At 45.9% G+C, this 14,953-nt stretch overlaps 2 protein-coding genes across 2 annotated transcripts; one reads left to right on the top strand and one right to left on the bottom strand.

Annotated features, from left to right (window-relative positions):
- Positions 1-247: 247 nt before the first annotated feature.
- LOC120713878 (AT-hook motif nuclear-localized protein 23-like) lies at positions 248-1,977 on the top strand. The gene is made up of 2 exons (XM_039999846.1): positions 248-693; positions 784-1,977. Exon 2 carries the CDS (start codon positions 788-790, stop codon positions 1,652-1,654), a length of 867 nt encoding a protein of 288 aa, XP_039855780.1. The 5' UTR covers positions 248-693; positions 784-787; the 3' UTR covers positions 1,655-1,977.
- Positions 1,978-9,065: 7,088 nt separating this feature from the next.
- LOC120713182 (vegetative cell wall protein gp1-like) lies at positions 9,066-14,953 on the bottom strand. The gene is made up of 5 exons (XM_039999187.1): positions 14,899-14,953; positions 10,517-10,592; positions 9,856-10,412; positions 9,523-9,685; positions 9,066-9,343 (listed from the first exon to the last, which is right to left on the bottom strand). The coding sequence occupies exons 1-4, from the start codon at positions 14,951-14,953 to the stop codon at positions 9,579-9,581; spliced, it is 795 nt and encodes a 264-aa protein (XP_039855121.1). The 3' UTR covers positions 9,066-9,343; positions 9,523-9,578.

Genomic DNA, 14,953 nt, shown 5'->3' with positions numbered 1-14,953 from the left:
CTCCTATATATGCACGCCACTTCCACGCACGGCCCGTGAGTGGCAGACACGCGGGCCCCAGGACGCTCTAGACCCCACATGTCATTGCCTCTCGCTAGCCGGGGCACCTTGCATTGCATTGCCCATCACCCTTCTCTCTCTAGCCCCTGAATTATTATATTTCCTCCTCCCATCAACTCCAAAGACCAGCACTAACCTATCCCTTTCTCATCTTCCTTTGCCATCACTTCCTCTCTCTTGCCCCCATTGGGTTCCAGGCATCCATCTTCCCCTTGCCTCCTTCGTCCTGCACCTCCATTGCCCAATCTCTTTCTTGCCCGGCCCTTTTCTCCCCCGGCCGGCCTCCCCTAGCTTTCCCCTCCCAAAATGTATGCCCACAAATCCACATGAACAAGCACCATCAGCAAGCAAGATGAATTAACTAAGGGGAAATCAAAAGAAACACCAAGCAGCAGCTGCTGCACAGCTTCAGCTAGCTCCTTTTTCTTCTCTCTCCCACATCCCAAAAACCATTCTTTACTCTCCTCCAAGAAAACAAGCGCCACACAAACCCTAAAGAAACATAGTCGAGCAGCGTCGGCCTCTCATTAGATCCCCCTCGCCTTCTTCCCCGTCGTCTCTACTATTCTCATACATAATCATCATCACCAGCACCCACATCTTCTCCTGCGTCGCCAATTATTAATATTATCGGTACTGTTATGTAGCCATTATTTTTACTTGAGCTTATTTGCTACTACTATACTCCTTACTGACTTATAATTAGCTCTTCTCCTACCCTAGAAAGATGGCAGGCCTGGATTTGGGCACCAGCTCCTACCTGAACCACCACCACCAGCCCCTCCATCTCCACCACGATGACGGCGGCGTGGCGGGCTCCGACGACGGCCAGGACTCGCTATCGCCGGGATCGGGGGGTGGAGGCCCGCCGAGCACGGCCGGAGGCGCCGGCATCGGGGGCGGCGAGGTCGTCGCGCGCCGCCCGCGCGGCCGCCCGCCGGGGTCCAAGAACAAGCCCAAGCCGCCCGTGATCATCACCAGGGAGAGCGCCAACGCGCTCCGGGCGCACATCCTCGAGGTCGCCGCCGGCTGCGACGTCTTCGAGGCGCTCACCGCCTACGCGCGCCGCCGCCAGCGCGGGGTCTGCGTGCTCTCGGCGGCCGGCACCGTTGCCAACGTCACGCTGCGCCAACCGCAGTCGTCTCAGACCGGCCCGGCCTCGCCAGCGGTGGCCACGCTCCACGGCAGGTTCGATATACTCTCCCTCGCAGGCTCCTTCCTCCCGCCCCCGGCACCGCCGGGGGCCACCAGCCTCGCGGCGTTCCTGGCCGGCGGCCAGGGGCAGGTTGTCGGCGGCAGCGTGGCCGGCGCGCTCATCGCCGCCGGGCCGGTGGTCGTCGTGGCTGCGTCGTTCAGCAACGTCGCCTATGAGAGGCTGCCGCTCGAGGAAGGCGACGACGTGCCCCCTCCAGCACCGTCGGGGAGCGACCAGCCCGGCATGCCGTTCGGGGGTGACCCCGCAGAGGCGGCGGCGGCAGCCGGCGGGCTTCCCTTCTTCAACCTGCCGATGGGGATGCCGCCAATGCCGATGGATGGGAGCGGCGGCTGGCCTGGCACCCCCGGTGGCATTGTCGGGAGGCCGCCCTTCTCTTGACGACGGATCCAATAATCCGGCCGGTGAGGTGCGTCGGCAAACGTGAGGACTTCATGGATATGTGTACAACAACAACAACCAAGTAGCATCTCTTTGTCTCAGCCCTCTCCATCGTTCATTCCCTACTTCTTGTTCTTCTCTATCTGCTTGTGCCATTGTTGTGATCTCTGTCTGATGTTTTTGGTGTTAACCTGTATGGGACTTGTTGATTGTGTTAATTCTTGATCAGTCGAGTGTCTCTGCTGTTAATTGGAACCAAGTGTTGTGATCGAGGACATGCACTCATAAATTGATTAAAATTATTAGTGCTGGTGTTTATGTCCTGGAATCGATGTTCGAGGCTAATTAATTTTCGTAGAATAATGTTGCAGGGCACATGAATTCTTACTGTGTCGGGACATCAAAGCTTTGTTTTGTTGTCAGTCGATTACATCACCTCTTTATTTGCAAAAACTATGTGTTGTTGATTTGTTTGTTTTTCTTTTCTTATCAGTAGTTCAGTACCTTCTGTCTCATGTTTCTTAGTTGCTTACATCTTTATAATAATGTTTGAGATCAATAGGTTTGCTCTTTTTTTCCCCTTGCAATAGATCCAGAGATAATAATGCATATATAGTACTAGACAGCATTCAAATTTGTTTCTTTACTTTGCTTGATTATTGTGTGCACAATTTTACTGTTTCTTTCGCTACCAGCTTATACTACTGCTATGTTGCAAGTACAGTACTTTATCAACTTTCACATGCCAATTACATTAACCTGGATACATGCATGATTGGAGGAAAGGATATGTTAGTTAGAATTAGTTATTTGTGAAGTATGCAACAAGGAAAAGAAAGATGCCCCATTTATTTATTAATGGATTCAATCTTTAGCTTAGATTGGGTGTGACCATTGCTTCGTTTTCTTGGTCAAAAGAGAAAGGTAGGGTACACATCTGCTAGATTAACTAAAGAAGCAAAATGATTTCAGTTCATAACACTAATGTGTATATAGTAAAAAGAAGAAACAATTGTTGAAGAATATGTTGAAATACATCAACAAATTTGTAGCTCAAGGACAGAACATGATATGGTGGTACATATGTAAGAAATTAAGAACGAAGGCGCTACTCGGAATCGATATATCCCAGAGTTCTGCAGAATAATTGTTAGTAGTTTATTTCTCAGCCTTCATACGATTGATTTGAAGTTCCTGCATGCATTGCAAACAGATATTATCCAAAAGAGAAGCGAGAATGCAATTAGGAACTTATGCAAATGCAATATATCATGAGATACACATGTGGGAGTAGCTACAAGCGAGTGTAGAAAGGAATTTTTCTATATATATATCCTATTAAGTATAAAATCTCATCTATAGTAGATTTTATTTTATTTTAACTGGCCTATTCCCTGAAATTTACAGCCTAGCTAAGAAATGAGGGAAAAGACGTGCAAAAATAACAAAGATTATTAGAAAACACAGAAAAAATACATTGTAATGTAGGCTCCTTTCTTGAACCCAATTTCCACCAAATTCCTGGTTTTCCAAGTTGACCTTGCTAACTTCCATGCCTGCAAATCCATGAGACGGCATTATTCTGGCTCAGAAACTTGCATTGCTAGCGCATCCAGATTAAAGATTGTGAAGAGGTATTTAGACTTTTCTGGTCATCAGGTACGGTGCTGCTCTTTTCCTGTAATCGCAATAATTACCGTGTTCGGCGGCTAGCTTCCGGGCAGCAGCAGCAGCCAGCAGCAGCCTAAGCAGTAAGCCGAACGGCAGCAGCAGCCGCGAGCAGCCCGGAAGCTAGCCGCAACACGGTGAATATTTGCCATGAGCTAGGGCCCATGAAGGGAATTAAAATGTGTACAAAATGCACACTGCACGGTTGCTAGGATTATATCATATCACTTCATGCGAAGTACAAATACACATGATGATTGCTAGAGGCTTCGATAGAAGTCTTTATGACTGATTCTTTTGAAGCCATGAAATGGCCGTTTTGGAATCTTGCCCTATCCCAAAATGGGTTACATGACCAGTTGACCACTATGCACCTCTCTCTCTCTCTCTCTCTCTCTCTCTCTCTCTCTCTCTCTCTCTCTCTCTCTCTCTCTCTCTCTCTCTCTCTCTCTCTCTCTCTCTCCCCCCCCCCATCACTTCACTTCACTGGTATCAATTCATTCCTTCGCCGTTCTTTTTGTGCGTGTCTGATCATGCAAGTTTGTTACAGGAGCACAGGGCAGCTGGCCTTTTCTGCGCCCTTTGGGAACTGCATGCATGCTAGCTATTCTGCTATTCTGATGGGTGCATTTATGCTAGCTAGCATAAAAATCGCCTCAAATTCGATCGAATTATGTATGCTATTGTTTTCCATCCATCATATAAATCGACTCTCAACACCATGTTTGCAATGTGATTGCGACTGATATCTGTCCTATGGCTTGTCATTTCATGCACATTTACTTCGCCTTTATCTAGCTGCTAGTATCTGTTGCATAATAGCTAGATTAGTAGTCGTTAATTACACGCTATATTCATAGATTCTGTTGAACTCATCTGGTCAAAAAGATTATGCAAACAACTGTTATCTGATTCATTCTAGGTACAGTGTACCGAAAGGTAACAGTAAGATCGACATAAAAAAATTGACCAAAAATGTCACATCACCAGTTTCTCGCTTTGGGAACTAACCGAGATCAGCCCGTTGTTCCATGTATGTGCGCATGCAGCGGCCGATGCCCACGAATTAGTGGACAAGCAATGCTGTGCTTGATTAGTGAAAGTAAGTGCTTACAGTGCGCTACACATGTGCCTACAATTGGGTAGACAGCGACACGCGACACTTATTGGTAATTTAATCGCACGTCTCCTGTTAACGCTACTAAAAAAATAATTTGTAGAAACGCTTTGATTGTTTTGGGACAGGTCAAAATGTATCCCATTACTACAATAGAGTGGGATTACTGTAGCTTTTGACCCGCCCCTGCAAATGACCCATTAGTAGGGCCAGGTGATGGCCACCTGCCCCCTAAAAAGAGCATTTCTAGGGGCGGGTGATGTCAACACCCGCCCCTAAAAATGGTGTCATTTTTTGGTGTGGATGATGGCCTCGTCCGTCTCTAAAAATGTATTTTTAGAGACAAGTGATGGCAATGGTCCCATGCAAAAAAAATTCATAACTTTTTCATATTATCCCGAATGAAGTCAAATGTTATATCAAAGTTGTAAAGATTGACGAGATCTAAAACTTTGTATCTAAAAATTGTAATAGCTCGACACTATAAGGCTAGTGGTGGTGGCTAGTTGGCTGAAATATATATATTTTTTATTTTGCTATTTTTATTTTTTTAAATTTTTTTATTTTCTAGACATGTATTTGTAGGGGAAGATCATGCCCCTAAAGATCATTTTCTGGGCGCGTTACCCACCTTAGAAATAGTATTTTTAAGCTACGGGTACTAGGGCGGGTACCCCACCCGCCTGTAAAAATCTTTTATGTAGTAGTGTCATCCAGTAAGCATGCTTGCAAGGTCACTCGAGCTTTTTCAGTCCATTTGGTTTCATTCAAAAAAATGAACTCCAACTAAGTTTGGAGCATGCCTCAAATGTATATTTACACTTTTAATTTGTATATTACTAGTAAATATATATGTGTGTTGCTACGACTGAAAACTAATGTATCATATTGTAATGTTAAACATGATTCAGTAAGATCGCCGATTGCCTACACAACACCGCCAACTTTGTCTTCCACTCCGTATCGTGACCACAGAGGCGTTGATTATCCGAATTCCAATTGATGGATCAAAAAATCATTGTTTGTTTCAAAAATAAGTAGAGATATACTATGCCCCCCAAGCTCACAACTTATTCAGTTAGCTCCAAAGATTTGTGTAGTTTAATACACACATGCATGACTTTAAATAAAAAAATACAGATACTGTGAATTTCAGCATCAGCTAGCCTTAGACACACTCCCTCCGACCTCCATCCCAAAAAAGTCTTTCTAGAATTCAAAATTTATCCCAAAAATAAATCATCTTACCCTATTTAGAGAGTGTATGTGTATGCAATAATCAATTAGTGCCAATATGGATAATAAATAGAGACAAATATGGTCATTGTACCTTTTATCCAAGAATTCGTAGAATAACTTATTTTGGAACGGAGTGAGAATATATTAAGCAATGCAATTTGGGCATGATCTTATAGTTGACTTCATGTCCTCCATTGTTCTATCCCATCAATTTGATTGCAGAGTTATATTAGGCAACTTAAAATTTAATTCAATGGCATGCATATATATCCGCCAATTTATGGTTTTGTTGTAAACTTTTGTATTTAGAGCCTGTTGGATACATTATATTTTAGTCACCTGGCTAAAGTTTAGTCAGGTGACTTAACTTTAGTCACCCCTTTTGAATAGAGGGACTAAAAGAGAGGACCAAAGATGAGAGAGAGAACCAGGCATGTGGTCTAAGGAAGAGAGAGATCAGATCACTTTAGTCACTTTTAGCAAGCTCCCTATGACTAATGGACTAGAGAAGTTTTAGTCTCTTTTAGCCACCCGTGTTTGGGAAATAGGTGACTAAAAAAAGTTAAAAGGGAATGACTGATTTTAGTCACCCTCATGGAGATACGGGCACACATGCTTGCTTCATTTTGTTCCTCCTCTTTTTGTAACTCTTTGGCAAGCTTCCTCGGAAAATAATTAAAATATAATGGTAATTTAAAATCAAGCATAAGCATTGGATCTAGACAACAGAAAAAAAGTTGGTTCCAAAGTCCAAACACATCCTAACTATAATGTCGCCGGGCAATTCTATTCTCTTTCCATTTTGGGGTGGGGGGATTAACTCCAATTCTTCTCCTTTGTTCCCCCTTTTAAGAAGAAACTTGATTCTTCTTGACCTCTGCCGTTTTAGATTCTTTGGCTACTAGCTTTGTGCCCGTGCGTTGCTACGGAAAAATCACCAACAAGCGGCTTCGGGATGGAATCATCGGAGGCGTGGGAGTGGGAAGCAGCGCAGGCAGGAGAGGGCGGTCGAGATTGATCGGACATCGATCGAGTGGCTGAGAACCGAAGTTGGCAGACACATATAGACCAGGTCAAACTTCGCACCAAAAAGCTATCCTACTTCCTTTTTTATTGTGGTAGAGATTGTAGACCATAATTTATTCCATTCTTTCAAGATCATTGCATTTTACAGTTAAGGAACATTGGGTTCAACCAAACCAAGAAATGGTATGTGCGTGTATTTGAAAAACAGGAATGATTCCCACCCATATCAGTGAAATTCATAAGAATGAGAAAAAAAATTGATAGATATATGCCTACTGTGCCAACTAATGTTTTTTCTAAAGCTAAAGCAGGGAGCACTACTGATTCATTTAAGAAATCAAAGCAAAATTACATGGAGTCTATTACAAATAAGAGATAAATACTCACTTGTAATACTCATGGAAACTAAGAAAGCTAAGGCTTGCAATAGACCGCAACTCGCAGTAGCACTTCATCTTTCACTAAGGTAAACAGCTGCACAACCGGAAGTGATTTGTTTCAGTATAAAGCAAAATTGATGGTGTATTATAATCATCAAGCACAAAGCAAGATCTCCGTGGATAGACAAACTACCACTCCAAAAGGTGGCCTGCTAGCTTGCCGAAGTACTTAAGCACACCCTACAGCCTGCCCAGCAATATGAATGAAACAGCACGTATAGAAACACAAAATGCGAAGAATTAGATAACTGTGACTGTAGCTTTCAAGTTAGATATGAGCAAATAGGTTATTGTATCAGGAATAGTACAAGAACAGGAGGCTTCAGAACTTATCAATGCAAGAAAATGGTTGTTCATGATAGTTCCTAAAAGTTTTACACCCAAATAAATTGTTAGATGTAATCAAGAACCAACAATTCATATACTAAGCTATATTGTTAGGTGTTACAATTTATTAAGTGTATATTGTTACATCTAAAAGTTATCACAACAGTCACTAAAGTAGGACTACTGAAACATAAGATAGCAATGCAAATATATGAAGTTTTAGAGCCAAATAAAGCAATTCCAGGGGAAGAACTTCCTGTGATGGAACAAGTGCAGTGTAGACTAAGCCTGCCTCCATAAGTTCACCAAGCACAAGAATGCATCTTCCGCAATCTGAACCTTCCAGGCAATGAGAAAACACTTTCAGGGACATCCAAAAAATGTTTCATCAGTAGAGAAATGACAGTCAATTTGTCCTAACCCAAAAATTCCATCAACTGCCCTATCATCCTTCATCAGGTCTCCTAACTGTAAGCGCCTGTAGGTGCTTGCTTCTTCCTTTTTTATTCAGCCACCGTTTTCTATTGTGCTTGCTTCTTGGAAAATACATGCAGAAAAGTGCCACCTAGATTTCTTGTCATGGCCAAGATTGACATTATTCTCCGCTCAAATTTTCACTTGTCAAGGAGTAGTGGTCATGTTAGCCTTCCCGAAACAAGAGGTATAAATTACATGATAACAATGCTGGTGTTTAAAATATAGGATTTTCTTATACAGCTATATTCATGGACATGTCCTACACATTCCTGATCGGTATAATCCTTCATCATCCATCATTGGTTTAATGTGCTCTGACTTAATTTTGTCTGAACCAAGAACCATGTGCTTTCTGATTTCAAAAAATGAAGTGAAATGCAGTAAAAAAATTATGTGGTTGGTGGCAGAAAAGAACACACCTCCTCGCCTTCTGCTCCTCAAAATCCTTTGTTTTGTACACCACTTTTACCCCACTTGCAGCATCAGGAATATAAAGGCACTCAAATTAGCACTGGGACAAGAATGGAGAACAGAAACGCACTCAGAATAAAATGTCACCCACAGGAATGAACTCGAGGACTCCGACGACATTGGGTTCGGCCGCCCTCCGCTCAACGAAGAGCAGAAATTGCGCAACGCCAACGACCTTGTGATAGAAGAGTCAGCGCAGGATCTGCTCAAGCCCCGCGCAGGTGCTCGTCTGCACGCGCACCTTGGGCTGGAGGCTTAGGTCCGCGCCCGAGTCGGAGGGGAAGGACCAGCCGCAGGGATAGGAGGAGGGTCCGGAGGCACCAGCGAGGACGTCGCTGCAGTCGGACGATGGGAGGGAGGGACGGGTGGGCGGGCTCGGCCATGCTGGGGAAGGCGTGCGGGGGCCAACGCGCGGTCGGGTCGACGTTGCCACCGCGCCACTGTAGCACGAAGGTCAGCGCTTCCTCCAGCCGTCGGTGTTGGCCAGGTAGATGACCATCGCTCAGTAGCTGGAACGCACATGCATAAGCAAAGCGATGAGAAACTCAAATGACAACTCAGTTGCGCAAATTCACGAGAACAGATCAAAGTCGAACAACTGAAAAGAAACCACTTCAAGAACTCGAGCAGAGGGGTTAGTGCACAGTTAGAACAAAAGCTAGAACGGCAGGAAATAAATCTAACAAGCACGAATACAAAAGAAACTAATTTTTGTTTTGCTTTTCTGATTTTAGATAAAGCAGGAAAAACAAGTAAGCCTAACACTTGTAAATAAATCTAGTGAGAGGAAAGATAAACTACAGATGAATAACAACCCTAGAACAAGATGAACTACTCAACAAGGGCCTAAACCAAATCTAGCAAAATCATCAGACAAAGAAAAGTTGTGTGAAACATTTCACCAAACACCTTCCGGGCGAGATAATGCTGATGAAGAACAAGTTCGATTGGAGCTGGGATGTCCCGCACACACACACACACACACGCTCGGTGGAGACCTGCAAAACAAATCAAAAGCCAAGCATTCACGAGCCCAAAAATCCCAAGGTCAAGATGTTAATTTGTTAGTGCTTGCTGTCCTTCCCTTCGTGTGCCGTTCTTGACTCTGCTCTTGTTGCAGCTGCTGGTGGCCGGCCGTGTGAGCCTCCAGGCCGGTGGATCAGGTGCCGCTAGCACCTTGCCTGCCGCTGCAGGACTTGAGCTGGACCTGCAGCACGCACGTCCAGGCCTGGGCGCCAGGAGCCAAGGCGCCAAGCCATCCACCTGCTGGGGAAGGCGTGCGTCGGAGAGCGAATCGGGAACGGCCATTAGTTTGTACTCAAGGGAGCAAATTCATCACGAGCCAATTGGCGCCGATTGCGAGGCCAGAGGAGAGTCGACCCGGCTTGGCTGAGGACAGGAGGAAGGAGGATCAGGGAGAAGCGAGGCAGACTCACCAAAGAGAACGGGCGACGGACGAGCAGCCGCCGGGAGAAGTCCCGGTGCGGTGCGCCGGAGGGGAGGGAGGCGTGCTGCCCAGCAGCCGCCGGGAGAAGTCGAGGTGCGGTGCGCCGGAGGGGAGGGAGGCGTGCTGCCCTGGTCCGGCCGGCGGTCGGTGTCGCGCGCCGTGCGGATGGCGCAGCGGGCGGGGTCGAGCGGCGCCGCGTCCAGCGCCTCCGGCACGTCCGTCGAGAGGTCCCGGGACGGATCGGCGTTGCCGGGGTCGACGGCGCGGCGGCCGGGGCGCGGCGGGCGGGACGGAGCGGGGGTGCGCCCGGACCTCGGCGCCCGGGACGGAGGGGAGGGAGACGTGCGGCCGGATCTCTCGACGGCGGCGGAGGCGGCGGCGGGGACCTCCGTGCGCGCGGCAGGGACGGACGGGCGCGCTGCAGGGACGGTTTTCTTTCCTGGCACAGCGGCAGGGATGGGCGCGCGGAGGGGACGGTTTTCTTTCCTCGGAGGCGGAGAGGCGGACAGCAGGGGGCAGAAGACACATATGAGAGGCAGACACTGCCTGTTCGGCTGGTGCACCACCCTTCAGCCCTACGGTATTTTTCTCTTACATCTCCAGCACTAGCCTCTAGCCACCAGTCAAGTAACAGTATTTTTCTTTCACACCACTCCATCTCCAGCCCGCCGAACGTGAGGTGCACTTCGTGCTTTTTAGGTAGTAGAGATATGGTTTTGCTTGTTCCTGATTTGTGTAACAGAATCATTCAAATTAAATCGGTTTAAATGCGCTAACTATCATTTTAATGGTTAATCAAGTTAACACGCATTTAAAACGGTGTAATCCAGTTGTCTGTCGGGTTAAGCATAAAAAACACTGGAAATCTCGTACGAAGACGAGCACAGATGATTACAAGCAGATAAAAATTCTCAAATTTAATTTATAATATAGTGTTTTACAAATTGAGTTTAACATAAAATATTAGAGTTCAAAATACAGCGGGATTTAAATAGAAATTTAATTTAAAAATAACGATAATTATGAAGACGTGAGGACGTCACATCGAGCCCACTGATGTGAATCCTGATTAGTTCCAACCAGCAGTAAATACCTGAAAACAGGATAACAACAAACCCTGAGTATACTAATACTCAGCAAGGCTTACCCGACTATGAGTATATTTAGCCCACTATCTAGACATACAAAAATTTTTGGCTCTGGAGTTTATTTTGCTGAAAAGGCTATTAATAATGGATCCTTACTTTCAAATTTTAGTTTAGGTTTAGTTTAATAGATAACAACTAGATTTGCCTGAACACCTAAACACACATGGGTGATCAGATTAATTCTACAAAACCAACAGAAACAATATTCCATCTTCACCTTTCCATTCTTATTCCACTTCTTTACTTCGATGTGACGCAGTGACCAAGGTTCTCTTAACCGAGAGAGACGGCGAATCGATCCGATTTAACCTTACAAGGTGGACCTAACTCACACGACACATGCAAACCATGCCGGGCCACACGCATCAACTGTTTCCATCATCACCCCGACATCTGAATCGCGCCTGCCAAAACTCGGGTGAAGAGCCCCTCACGGTGAACTCCCAGAGAATCCGGAGGCGACATACACTCCAACACCCGCCATCATCCCACTTCCAGAGTAGCGGGTCACGATTCAAAGTATCGTTGTAATTTAGGTAATTAGCTTACCGGTATCGACTACTTTCTACTTCCGGCATGTGGTTAGTACTGTTCAAACTTGGTCAGTAGGGCCAACAACGGTACTGTCCTCAAACGACACAGGCAGAGCCTACTTTCCATCCATTCCATATCCAGAACCAAACTCATCTCCGCCCGGTCTCCATTTCTATTTCCTCATTGATTCATTCTCAAGCCACATTGTCATAAGTAACAAAAACCTATAGCCCGCGAGTGACAGGAATCACTCGACTTCTACCGAATTTTAGTTATTGATTCATTCTCAAGCCACGTTGCCATAAGTAATAAAAACATATAGCTCGCGAGTGACAGGAATCACTCGACTTCTACCGAATTCTAGTTAAACATGGCAATACTAACGACACCTGTATACTAATATAGACTCATAGGTACCTAGGAAGAAACATGCATATTAGGATTCTATACAATTCCTAAAAATGTAAAATGGTTGGTGCTACACCACAAGAGTTCATTCAATTTATTTTAGCCTGAAGTGTTTTCTACTAAAAAGTATTACTAGCTTGTTTAGAAAAGGCTAAGCAAAGACACAAAGCAAGAAAGAGCAATTATGACAATTTATTTAACCAACAAGTTACAAAAGCCTTTCTACTAGTCTAAGCAAAACTACACAACAAAGTGGTTAAACCACTCACTCGGAGCTCTATCATAGAGATAGTAAGCACAGCAAGCATGGTACACGAATTAATTTAAGTCTAACTATTGCAAGCAGTAGAACCGAGTTGTTTGAAAAATAAATCATATTTTGATCCTAATTCAGGAACATGAAAGGTAAATTGAACCAAGCGATACAAAGCAAACCACATATAATCTTAAATGAGTTAACATAATTTAAATATGATCAACAAAATTTTCTAAATTTAACACGAAACAAAGCATTTCCTAGTAACCGCATACAAGGAAAACTAACACTAGGAACCAAAAAAAATAAAAACTTAACTTGCAATCATAAAATGGTAACTAAATTTTACCAGCATGATAAGCTACTGAGAAGGAGTGTAAAAACAATTAACCAACATTTATTGATAACATAAAGTATTTATTTTATCCTCAACAAGACAAATAGAACCAAAAATAAATTTACAAACATGCACATAGCTTCTGGATCTAAAATTTTTACAGTGAACTAAACATGCAAAGAGTAAGCTACTGCATAAATTTCATAAATTTTAGAGGAACAGAACAACCGATATTAAATAAACAAGCTTAAGCACAAACCAAAATTTTAGCAGGGGCAAAACTGACATTTAACATGTATGAGAATTTTTTCTCTAAAGATCTTGATTTAAGCAAACTAACAAAATTTACTTTGCAATTTTAGCATTTTTCTGTGATTTATTATGTATTTTTAAAAATTTTAGTCAAATTAATGATTTTTGAAAAACCCTAAACCCTAAACAGTGGCTGACAGCTGGGCCCCATATGTCAGTGGGAGCCCAGCCCAGCCCCCTGCTCGTGCAGGCAGGCACGGTGGGGCGGCGTTCCCCGGCGGTGGCGGCCGGCCGGCGATGCATCGGGCCAGGGGGGCAAGGCGGCCCCGAGGCGCGCATCGGGGGCGCGCGGGGCGGCCCCGAGGCAGACGAGCGGCGGGGCAGAGCAGGCGCGGTGGCGCGGCTGTGCCCCGGCGGCGGCGGAATCGGAGGGGAAGGGGGTCGGGGAGGACGAGTAGGTCGCGGGGAAGCTCACTGTGGCCTTGATTTGGGTGGAGGGAGGCCGGAAGGTGGGGCTCGACGGGAGGGGCGGAGTTACAAAAGTTGTAGAGAATGAAAAGATCTACAAAATTGCTCTTGGGCAAAAGTTGATCTGAGCCATGATTTGAGAAATACAACAGGCCAAACCGAGGTCAAAGCTGAGTTGTAATTTAGTTCAAAAGGAATTCAAACCGAGGTTTGACTGGATTTTTATTGAAATTTAGAAAGTAACTCAATCTTCAAAAATTTTGGGTTAAACATACTTAGCAGAAATTGGCACAAACATAATTATCTTTGATCGCATGTAATGACATGAAATTCAATTATAATTATACATGCGCAATTAATGTTAATAACAACGCTTAAGCTACGATTAGCCACCAAAGCACGATATTAACACCTAGGGTGTTACAATTTGATCTTACGTTCGATGCTGGACAGTACAAGTGGTTGCCCCCCACTCTCTCTCTCTCCAGTTTTTTTTAGAACACCGGGTTTATATTCATAAATATTTTTTGGTGGTTACATCCAGATTCTTACAAAGACACCCTCGAAAGAAAATGAAGTTACAACCCAGTCCTTGTAAGTTCCTCCCGGTTCTCCTCGCTGCCGGCGATCGGAGCATATCGCTTGAAGCCGACCTCCTCCCAGACGAAGAAGCAAAGAGTTTTGATGCCGTCTTGAGTAGCAGATCGAGATCAACCTGCTTTGAACCCACTGAACGACCCGGCTGAAGAAAAAGATGACACAAGGCCATCATCTAGCCTGACTGAGGAATCTGACGCCGCATGAAATGCCATACACCCCAACACACCGGACGACGAATCACCCCGGAGGGTAGCAGAACCACCAAAAAAGGTGGGAAATAGAACCCAACCCGGCATCTCTATGAGTTGGTAGACAAACCTAGTGCCTTCGTCGCCAGCCGAGGCAGTGAATCTGCCAGGGATAATGAAGAGGCCCGATCTGGGTCCATCCTCTTCACATCGACGCCGCCGCCCGCTGGAACCGCTCCATGAACCGCCGTCGAAGAACACGCCGTCGGTGATGCCAACACAGACGTCAGCATTACCTTCGATGCAGACATCGACGCCATCACAGAGGAGCAAAAGAACCGGTGCGCGTCTCACCGCCGCCACCGGGAAGACCTAACCTCCTAATAAGCTAAACTATATAGAAGAGAACACAGATCCGCCGCCGATTCGCCCCAATCCTCCCTCCTCCGATGCCGCCGAGAGCGTCAGAGGTGAGGAATGGTCGAATCGGCGGAGGAGACGAGAAATCGCCTAGTCTCGCCGCTGGAAGCTGCAGGAAGGGGAAAGAAGACCCCTCTCGCGATGCTGAGTTTACGATCGACCGTAACTTCCGTCTCTAGCGGTCGATTTTTTCCTTACCCTTCCCCGCACATTTCTCCTTCCCCGTTCCCTCTTCCTTTCCCTCCCACTCTCTCTACAGATCGGGATCCCGACCGTGCCGCTGCCGGCGCGCCTCCCCGCCGATGCCGCCGCTCCCCTTCCTCCCCAGTGCCGCGCTCCCTTCCCTCCCCTGAGTCTGCTCCCCTTCCTCCCTAGAGCCGCCGCACCTCCCCCGCGGCCACCGCCGCCTCCATCGTTGGACCGCCTCCATGGGACGCCGCGCGCTCCCTCGCCGGCGCCGCCACCGCCGCCTCCAT

The sequence above is a fragment of the Panicum virgatum genome, chromosome 6K (genome assembly GCF_016808335.1).
Source record: "Panicum virgatum strain AP13 chromosome 6K, P.virgatum_v5, whole genome shotgun sequence".
NCBI classification, from domain to species: Eukaryota; Viridiplantae; Streptophyta; class Magnoliopsida; order Poales; family Poaceae; genus Panicum; species Panicum virgatum.
The sequence above is the reverse complement of the archived record's forward strand: the minus strand, read 5'-3'. Positions and strand labels throughout refer to the sequence as shown.